Genomic DNA, 11,259 nt, shown 5'->3' with positions numbered 1-11,259 from the left:
AAGCATAATCACGGGATGGTGTTGTTTGCTGATGAAACATCACTTATGTTTAAAATTAATAGACGTGAATTCGATTTTGACGATGTAAACAACTCTCTGGCTAAAATAGTACAGTGGTTTAAGCCAATAATTTGGTTCAAAATGGAAAAAAACCAAATGCATAAAATTCACATAACCAAATGTTAAACATGTAAAAACCACTTTACTACTGAGGAATGAAATCTGGTGGATACGGCAGTTTTTCTAGGAATAACGTTAGATGCTAAACTACAATAGAGCCCTCATGTTAATAATTTATCGAACAGGCATAGTTCTGCCGCCTATGCAGTGAAGAAGATACGCCACATAACGGACATAGAAACTGCTAGGCTAGTCTATTTTAGCTACTTTCACAGCATTATGTCATATGGAATTTTACTATGGGGTAATGCTGTTCACAAAAATATATCTAAATTTAAGAGAAAATATGACTGCAATAATTTGAACATTCGAAGCAAAAATAAACTTGCAGTGCCATATACTAGACTACATAAAATAAGTAATTCATTTAAAGGAAATTGTATACAATTTTACGATAAATTACCAGTTGATATATTGGAGATGTCTCTGAAAAAGTTCAAAGTTTGTATTAACCGTAAGCTTATAGAAAAGTATTATAGTATTAAGGACTACGTAAACGATAAAAATGCGTGTAAATTATTGCTCTAACCAGGTTGCTTCTTTAATAGTTTTTAAAGGACAATGTGAGATGGTGATAACAAAAAAAATAACAACAGGCTGTTTGTTGTGGGCTTCTTCTTAGACCAGGAAGCGTTTGGAACCCTCGTAGCTTTAGTTTTAAGTTGACGAATTTATTTATCGCCATCAACACACTCCTATGACACTCCCACATCATATTTTACATGTAATGTACACATCAAAAGTGCCATCTACATATATCGCACAATTGATGCCTATTTGAATAAAGAAATATTTGACTTTGACTTTGACTTTGATCTTTCTATATATGTACATATAAAAATGAAACCCACTGACTCACTGACTCACTGACTAATCACGAAATCTCGGGAAGTATAAAACCTACAAACTAGAAATTTGAAATGTGGGTTCCTTTTAGGACGTAGATGATAGCTAAGACTAGACATAGAACGTTTTTGAGAAATTATCCCCCCTAAAGCGGCAAAACAGGGGTTGGAAGTTTGTGTGAAAGTTCTCAATTTTTTTAATTAACTTTATTATATTCGTTAATATTATGAGTAAATGGGCTAGTACAGCGGACAATAAATTTTAAATGCGGAAACCAGCCCAGTAGATGAAGAAACAGAGTGATGACGTTGTGTTTAATTGTGTGTGTGTGTGTTTAATTTAGGGCAGGAGCATACGAGATAAACGGATTCTTTGACTCTTTAATGATATAAATGTAAATGCCAAAGAGTGTCTTACTGCCTGTTTGCAGATACCGTATAAACAATTGAACATGTTAATAAAAAATGTCGGTAGCTTTCTTTTCTGGAAAAGGGCATGGACACCAACGGGGGTCTTTTCAAGCTCACGAGCAATCAGGAATTCTACGCTGACGAAGTTGCGGGCATTCGCTTAAGGTGCACACGCACTACTAATACTCTTTATTGAGGAGTTTTTAACAGTACTTTTTTAATATAAACTTGAGAGTATGTATTTCTATATTATTGTGACCTGATAACCTATAAATCATGGTTTGGATTTTAAGGTTCTGCTGAAGATAGGTACACGGTCTCGAGTTTTTTTTCTAATTTCAGAACAAATCAAAATTTCAACGCAGACAAAGTCGCGGGCAACAGCTAGTATAGGTATGTTTTCAAAAACTGTGGTGTAAAGGCGGTTTTATTGCTTAAGGAACTGTCGACCTCGCTAGCGCAGCGCTGAGCTATAAATAGGGGGGGTGTGTTTCAATGGAGATTTTTAAAAAAAAAAGGTAATAATGTAACGAGACGTAGAATATATTGCCCATCAAATTTATTATTTGGCGTGCGTTGAAAGAACTATATATGATGCATACAATTATTAAGTACTATATAATTAAACTACTCATTGACCAGCCTTTCTGGGTTTCTAAGGGTTTTTAAGGGTTCTTAAATTTAATAAAAATATAAAAGTTAGGGTTGCAATATTTTATTTCACTTTCTACTGGAGTACGAAACCCTACGACCGTGGGCCTTTGCATCTTGAATTAACAATATACTTAATCACCTACCGCCTTAGATCATAAATAATAGCGCTTAATAATTACGTTTAATAATCGTGGCGAGTGATCTGCGTCTGTTGAAAATATAAAAGCTATTAGATCCAACTCGGCTGATGGCGGAGTCATGGGAACGCTCTCGCAAAAAAACTGTTGACAACTAACCAGTGGACACCGCTAACGGACGCGGACACCTCGGATGAATAAAACAATAAAAATTGTTATTGCCATTACGTCGGAACACTTAGTTATTCAATTTTTTATTTATCCTCTGACTAAATCCATTCATGAAATGAATATTTCTCGGAGAAGTTTCGTGATTTTTGTTCAGAATAATAAAACCACTTGGTAAAGGTTAGGAAAATTTTTTACAACTCGTATTATATAACGTCGTATTTTTTATTAAAACCTTCCATTCTGTTATTTCCTCGGCCTTTTTGATAGCTATAGCAAAAGGGAGGCCTGTAACTTGAGCAACTATTCAGTCAGACCAGCGACGAGGTGATCAGCCACATGGCCTTTTACCTTCGATCTTACCTATCTCTATTATTATCCAGGTTACTGTGCAGATATTGGGTTGGATAAGCAAAGTGACTAACAATATTATTGTAACACCATGTGGATAGCTTGATACTCATACGTAGCTGCTCTAGGATCGATTAGTTTGTTTTTTTAGCAGTCCATGGTATACGTAACATCCATCAACACCTGGATAGACATCTTGAACCTAGTCATAACTTCAGGACGAGTATTTACTTTTTTCCATATAGATTGTTATAATTTTGCTTGGCTTTCTGTGTTATTTACATTGTACTGTACTTGTATTTGTATTGTACTTTAAAAACAAATATCACGAAGTGATAAAGGTTTTAATTTGACTTTTTAACCTTTACAATCAAATTATTGATAATATATAAACAAAGTTGGTACATAATTTCTACTATCGCTATAATTGGGCAGTGTACATTATTTGAATACGCGGAACTGTGAAGAATACGCGTGTTTACCTTAAAATATAAAAGGGTCAAAGTAAACAGATTTTTTTAAAATAATTCTTTAAAAATGTGGACTTTTTTTTGCGTGGTATTAATAATTTCTTTGTTGTTGTATAATATCCTGTTGTCCACGTCAACAAAGAACAAGGAATTAAATGGCATTCCGGGGCCCAATGGAATGTTTATTTTTGGAAACGCGTTGGATTTTTTTTTTATGACAAGTGGTAAAAGTTTTTCTATTATTTCGGTGGTAAAATGTGTTATGTGTCGTTATATTTTCGTCACAAATTACTTATGAAGCATTGCTTCTTTAGTCTTGGAACTTCAAAAATTCAAGATATTTTGTGCTTTTGAGTGGCGACGAGAGAAAAAGGATTATTTAAAAAAAATGTCTAGTTGTGGAATTCTATTTAAGCTTTAATTTAAATATAAAAATAGGCTAGGTAGTACATAATTTTTAAACTTTATTGCAAGTGAAAATGATCTATTATAATATTATTATTATTTAACTCTTTATTTGTATACCACTATGAAGTTGACACCACTTGGTAGTAGGGACCTATTTACATTATGTAAGGAAGATAAAAAATCACTAATCTAGATCTTATAAATATTGTACATATATTTTTTAAAAGAGACTATTGAAATCAGCGGCTATTTTTATGAGTTGAATGTCAGGGCTTCTCTTACTCATAAACAGCAGTTTTTATAAATCGGATAATTTCTAATTTCTTTCTGTTTCTAAAGTTCTAAAGCAAATAAATATGAAGAAAATGGTAACGACTGTAGATTTTTGAGTGTCACTCAAGAGTGTTCTAAACTATTTTTTCTTTATTGGCATATATTGACTTAATTTTTTAGCAGTTCCAATCAATTAATCTTCCACATTTTTGCTTTTCAGAGTCGGCGTTTTCCTATTTTAGATATTTGACGGGTAAACATAAGAGAATGTTTCAATTAAATTTGTTAAATAAACAAATTGTACTTCTTTATCATCCAGAAGATGTAGAGGTAAATGATCATTTTTTTCGTTAATTTAATAAACTTTATAAATTCATCATCCACCTATTGAGGGAGACTCAGCCTGGATTGGTCAGATACTCAAAGCTGGCATCTGTTTATCCTTGATTAATGCTCTAACTAAGAAACCAATCGACTTGATTTTTGTCATGGAGTTAGTTGAAAGGATGGAGAGTAACACAGGTTATTTACAAACCCAGGTTCCTACGGGAGTTTTAAAAGTCCGTAGTAAACGCGGCGAAGAAATCAAGTAAAAACTAGTTTTACAATAAATAGAACTAGCGGACCCGCGCGATTTCGTCTGCGAATGAGTCGACTTAAAAAAATAGTCGTATGTCCAATATAAATGAATCCTAGCTAAATCGATTTATCGCGTCAGTAACCCCCAGTATACTAAATTTCATGAAAATCGTTAGAACCGATTCCGAGATTCCAATTATATATATAAAGATATAAATTTTAGTTGGTAGCCATACTATAACATTCCTATTCAAGTTTTATTTACTTTTCGTTTGGTTATTTGAGTTTTAACAATCAATTATCACGACCGACGAGCGCACAGTTAAAAATTAGAAAAACAGAGTTTAGTTAGTTATTCTATGCTTACTGATCAAGCATAGAATACCTTCTTTTTTATAAAAAAACCTTTAAAGCTGACTTTCTTTCAAAGAATTTGTCTGAATGATAATTATTATCTACATTCAATACCTACTCAAGAATATTATCATATTTATTTTGATTAGATATAAACAGACGGAAGCGGAATGCGTCTATGTTTAATAATATGTATAGATTAAGGAAAATAAAGCATAAACAACCGGTGGGGTTAGGGAAGGTGGTTTGACATCCTGCTCTGCTTAATTTATATATTAAACGGCGCTTCTGCAGCGCATCAAAAATGTTTGCGGATAATCACATTGCTTACTTTTAAGTAATTATGAGGAAAAGGTCTACAGGAGTTGCATCGGGATGCGCGGAAGCTCCAAAAGTATTTTGCATATTTTAAGCAAAGAATAGGAAAATCCCGTTATGGAGCACTGGGTACGCTACTCATATAATAAGTGCTCAAGAGAGTACCTTAATTAGTAGATTTTTTTTGAATGAATTATTGACACATAAATTTTAATTATTAACATAATATAATAACATAATATAATAACATAATTGTTATTTAACTTAACAATAAATGGTATTTTTTTAATCGTACGGTGATCACAAGCTATGGAAATTTATCTGAAATAAGCGTTATTGTAATTTTTATAGTTATTATGCAATAAATTTATAATGATGCATATAGTACGGACCTACTTAAACAATAATACAGGATTACTGCTAACTCGCCGGAGTAGCTCATCTCTTATATCTTCAATCTCTCGTAATCAGAACTTTCAGTTCTGCGGTGTGAATCGCATACGATTTTTTTTTACAGGCCCTGATTAATAGTACGAAACATAATGACAAGGGTTATCTTTATGCATTTCTGCGACCATGGTTAAATGATGGACTTCTGCTAAGCAGTGGTAAGATATACTCTTCCTTTCTTCATTGTAGTAGTTGTTCTCATTAGTTGATGCTAGTAAAAATTTTGATGAAGGTACACTATCTAATTATTGCACGGTTAGTTCACTGTAAATGTATAAGCTAAAGGTTAATTGCTTTTTTATCGTAAAAACACAACCATATAAACATATGACTGAGCCACGTTCACAAGCCACATTCTGTATGCACCTCTTTATTGTATGTTTTTAAGAAATGATAAACATTTTAGGTACAAAATGGCATCAACGGAGAAAAATACTAACCCCAGCATTTCATTTCAAGATTTTACGTCACTTTAATGAAGTGTTAATTGACAAAAGTGCAAAATTTGCGGAAAATCTGCAGTCAGAAGTAAACCAATCAAAAACAAATATTTATTCCTTCCTTACAGATTTTACAATAAATTCTATTTGTGGTAAGATTTTTAATTGGTGCGTCATGGGTTTTCGAAACTCTATAAAAACTTAATATAAAAACTTAATTATTTATTTCTTAAATTTAGAGACGGCAATGGGAACTGTTCTAGATCAAGAATCTTCCTCTGTTAGCAGATGTTACAAGGATGCAATACACGAACTGGGAACACATTTATTTAATAGAGCTTCAAGCATATGGTTACACCCAGAACCACTTTTTAATTTGAGTCAGGTTGGAAGAGCTCACAAGAGTACATTAGATTTAATAACTTCGTTCCGCGACTGCGTTATTAAGCAGCGAAGGCAAGATGGACATTTTACCGACTTGTATAAAACAACGATGACTGAAAGTGATGATGATTTTTTTATTAATGGGAAGAAACGTTTCGCGATGTTGGATCTTCTTTTAAATGCAGAGCAGCAAGGAACTATTAACTCTGAGGGCATTAACGAAGAAGTTGACACGTTTATGTTCGAGGTTTGTGTTCTTAAGTACTGTAGTTTACTTATATAATATTGCAGGTAATATAATATAAATTCACCATTTTGTTGCGGACGACATGTTGGATTTAAAATTTGCACTTTACTAGACAAGCCCTTTCATTTGATACACATATAGAGAGAGTTGTGTTGTGGGTTGTTTTTTTTTAAAGTCGAAATAGGTAGGTACATAAGTACCTATCTATGTCGTTTTCTTTTAATTTGTCGTAGTCCTTTTAAATATATCCCTGCCTGAATGTTGGTTGGAAGAAATCACTCTCTAGCGATAAGATCACCTTTTTGTACCTACGCATATTTAGGTTTATGTTTATAATCTGTTATTTATCATTTTCTGCGAATTTACATACACACACAAACACAGACACGTCAAACTTATAACAAGCGTCGTTTTTGCGTTGGGGGTTGATAAAAGAGTTCAGGAAGACTAAAGATAATCTTTTGTTACAGGGCCATGATACCACTGCAACTGGTCTCCAATTTGCTTTTATGTTACTAGCTAACCACCCTGATGCTCAGGTAGGTTTGAAAGAATGAGGTCACACTTTAGTAAACTTGCTATTTTCAACGGGGCACAAGTGAATTTTTTATATTTATTATTCATGATAAAATTAAAATGTATTTATTGTTCTAAGAAACATAACTAGAAAAATCAGTTCTTTTAAAAAACAGTTACAGAGACACTTTAAAAAGGCATATAAATATAAATGTTATTATAGTATGAATTTTGACAAACGCGTTTAAAGTAACCTATCATCTCTTGAATAATTGAGTCACTTATGATCTCTTGAATAAATGAGTCACTCATGGAAATTTTAAATTCAGGACAGGATCCTAGAAGAATATTCTACAATTTTAAACTCATCCAATCGAAGACCTACATTAAGCGATTTGTCAGAACTGAAATATTTAGAAGCTTGTATTAAGGAATCATTGAGGCTCTACCCACCAGTGTATTTCATTGAAAGGAAAAGTGATTTCCCACTGAAATTAGGTAAGTTTCGTATTCCAATTAATGTGTGATTTAGCTTGAAATATTATGTTTAAATTGTATTCATTTTCTTTTAGGGGGTATTGAAAGACCACCTCCCGGAAGCATTACCATTCTTATATTTGACTTACATAGACGCGCGGACCAGTTCATCGAGCCTTTGGAATTCCGACCTGAGAGATTCATGAAAGAGCCGACTTGGCACCCATTTTCCTACCTACCATTCAGCGCTGGAGCCAGAAACTGCATAGGTAGTAAATTATCGTGGTTTTCAACTTTTTAAATGACTCAAAACTTGGACAAGTTTCTATGTTCCACTGTTTGTATTTTTTGTTTGTTCACTGATTTCTCCTTAAATTATGAACCGATTAAGATTTTTTTTTTCATTGTATAGTCTGATGGATTCATGTACAATATGTTTGTTGAACTCTCTGAAATTCGTCTATTTAATTGTTCAGGTGTTAGAGATTGAGAGTCATTTAAGTCCGTTCAATTGAGTTTTTAAGTTAGTAATTATCCAGAAGAAGATCTTTAATTTTTTTTTTAATTATCAAAGTTTTAGTCATATTTTGGAAACCAATTGAATTTTTTAACTTGGTAGTTGAATTTTTTTAATCAAAATAAGAATGGTTACAAAGAGCTGTAAATTTTGGTCCAATAGGTTTTTTTTTTACATACTTATCTATTTAATATTTTCTAAATACCCATACACCACACATCTTTTCTCATTTTTTTTTTTTTTTTAATTGCAACTGTGCAATCTGTCTTGGGAAATTGGGGCCGTTTATCTGTGGGTAAAGGTAATTGATTATTTGTCCCAGGGTATCTATTGATTAATGTATAGTTGCTTTGAAATTTGTTGCGTTGATGACACTAATGCTTTTCTTGAACAGGTCAAAAATTTGCAATGATGGAAATGAAGTTGGCAATAACTACGGTTCTCTCCAAGTACCGTTTGCTGCCAGTCACCAAACCACAAGATCTGGTGTTTAAAGTCGACATTGTGTTACGCACAAAAGATCCTGTATATGTAAAATTGGAAGAACGAAAGAAAACTTAAATAAAAAGGATAGCAGACGTACGGATGTGTTTATTCAATATCCATACTGACAAATAAATATGAAAGTGTTTCTATTCGTTTGTTTGTTTTCGATGTTCGGCTCAACCAATACACGATCCTGGCGTTTGGCGCCATGACTTTAACGTGGGTGTTAAACGTATGTGTTGTCTATGGCATCGTATTTCCCAAACGATTTTGTTTCTGTTTTTTTTGACAGGTGAACAAATCGGAAGTTTTCTTAGCTATGTTTGAGAAAAATCTTTCCAAGATAGTCGTTACCACAAAATGACGGATTTCATATTTTAACACAACTCCCTCAATATGGGTATCGGATGAAAGGGCTTGACTAGAGAATATTATACAATATATTGAAATCCGGGGGGTTTTTAAATTTAAATTTATACATTTGTGTAGTATAATGTAAGTAAATTAATACTACAAAAAAATACTTGGCTCAACCGCTGAACCTATCTTAACGTAACTTAAAAAAGTTAGAGGTGCTGGGATTCGAACTCGGCACCCTGAAAGGTTCTTTATTCAAATAGGCACTTTTAATGCGTAGGTACATTACATGTTAAATATGACATAATAGTGAGTTGATGGCGATAATTAAATTCGTCAACTTAAAACTGAAACCGAAAAGTACAGCTCACCACTATGCTATCAGCACTTCGTTATAGTAAATTATCCAATTGAAATAGCAATTGCATGCGGAAGTCATTACTTTCAGTAGTTGCTATTTAGAATTCCATAATTACCTCATGAAGTAAAAAGCGTAGGACGTAATTAAATGATAATAGATTACTTGCCTTCTTATAACAATAACAATTCATCTAATGTCTTGATTTTCTTTACGTAAACATGTATATTATGTTGAATATTAGATAAATTAGATAAATATATACAAGTTTTTGCATATTAGTATGCAAACACCTGTATATGTTCAATCGATGTTTTTTTATTTATTCTCAAAAACTGTGGTGCAATGGCGGTCTTATTGCTTAAGCAATTCTTTTGACGATCGTTTATTTAAAAAAAAGTAGAGATCCATAAGAAAATGGCAATAATGTAACCTAAAGTAGAATATTTTGCCTATCATTATTTGACGTGCGCTGAAAGAACTATTGATGATGCATACAATAATTAAGTACCTACTACATAATTAAACTACACATTGGGTTAAAGGGTTTTAAAATTTAATAAAAATATAAAAGTTAGCATTGCAAAATTTTTATTTTACTTTTTTCTGGAGTATGAAACCATTATTGTTATAATCAGTCTGTCCGGGGCGCTTTATGACTGTCGGTCTTGGCATTTTGGCTGTCTTTCCACCCTATTGCTACGCCACTGTATATGTATAGCGGAAACGATGGTGAAAATCCATGACAAGATAAATCTGTCTGAATATACCATCCATTAAATGTGATAAATACTGACAATTATATCGTAATTACTTATCTACTTTTAATTATAGATTATAATATAATTTCTACACTGACAATATACTTAATCACCTGACGCCTTAGATCATAAATAATAGCGCTTAATAATTACATTTAATAATCGTGGCGAGTGACATGCGCCTGTTTCTGAAAATATTATATAGGTATTATCTCTAACTCAGCTCCTGATGGCGGAGTCATGGGAACGCTAAAGAACAATGAGCAACGCTCCGCCAATGAACGCGGATACCTCGCATGAAATCATAATAAACATGGTTAGTGCCATTACGTTGAAACTGTTATTCAATGTTTTTTTTATCCTCTAACATTTCTATACTGTTGCTAGTTGAAGTGTGATAAAACACTGCATAACTATTCCAGCCTTCTTCTTCCGTTCCTGAGCCCGTCTCCGTGCTTGGCCCGAACCGTCTGGTGTTTGCACGCCGCTGGTGTGACTTACCGCTGGGTCACTATAGCCAGCTGAACTTACTCCTGTAGCTTAGCAGACCGCCTGGAATTCTAATGCTTCAGGGAGTTATGCTGTGAAGCCAATGTGTGCCCGCATTTTTCTTCTACTCCACTGCTGCCTATTATACCACGTGCTAATATTTCGACGCTATGCCCCGTTTATTATTAAGGCCCTATGCACGCCTATATCATTTCACCTGATATAGGCGGATCGAAACTTGTGAGTGACGATAATGTTGCAAATACAAATTTGGAGAAAGTCACTGACACAAACAAATTTTTATCTAGACCATATACATTTTTATTCGATTAATAGAAACACAGTTAATAAGTTTGTTTGAAATTTCAAAATAAAAAAAAAAAGTATCTCCATCTCTTTTGTCTCTTTCTGTATGTCAACACACAGAAACGGCAGGACTCTTTTACGGGACTTTAACAAGAAGGTTGAGGTTTAGAGTGCTTCAGGGAGTTTTTCTGAGGAGCCAAGGTTTGCCTGCGTTGTTCTTCAACTCCGGATATTTCGACGTTATCTGCCGTTTATTAATAAGGCACTCCTATATCATCAGTCCACGCCTATATCATTACATAACCTGATATAGATGGGCAATG

General features: G+C 33.3%; 1 protein-coding gene across 1 annotated transcript; it reads left to right on the top strand.

Annotated features, from left to right (window-relative positions):
- The first annotated feature begins 3,283 nt into the window (after positions 1-3,283).
- LOC120630633 (cytochrome P450 4C1-like) lies at positions 3,284-7,963 on the top strand. The gene is made up of 8 exons (XM_039899899.1): positions 3,284-3,437; positions 4,118-4,227; positions 5,666-5,756; positions 6,005-6,190; positions 6,278-6,669; positions 7,140-7,208; positions 7,515-7,683; positions 7,758-7,963. Exons 1-8 carry the CDS (start codon positions 3,284-3,286, stop codon positions 7,961-7,963), a joined length of 1,377 nt encoding a protein of 458 aa, XP_039755833.1.
- Positions 7,964-11,259: the final 3,296 nt, after the last annotated feature.

The sequence above is a fragment of the Pararge aegeria genome, chromosome 2, assembly GCF_905163445.1.
Source record: "Pararge aegeria chromosome 2, ilParAegt1.1, whole genome shotgun sequence".
NCBI lineage: Eukaryota > Metazoa > Arthropoda > Insecta > Lepidoptera > Nymphalidae > Pararge > Pararge aegeria.
The sequence above is the reverse complement of the archived record's forward strand: the minus strand, read 5'-3'. Positions and strand labels throughout refer to the sequence as shown.

Bases quoted from the DNA above. Each gene is read 5' to 3' on its own strand.
- LOC120630633 (XM_039899899.1), top strand. From the start codon at position 3,284: ATGTGGACTTTTTTTTGCGTGGTATTAATAATTTCTTTGTTGTTGTAT. The intron at 4,228-5,665 runs GTAAATGATCAT...TTTTTTTTACAG, and splicing joins ATCATCCAGAAGATGTAGAG to GCCCTGATTAATAGTACGAA. The intron at 6,670-7,139 runs GTTTGTGTTCTT...CTTTTGTTACAG, and splicing joins TTGACACGTTTATGTTCGAG to GGCCATGATACCACTGCAAC.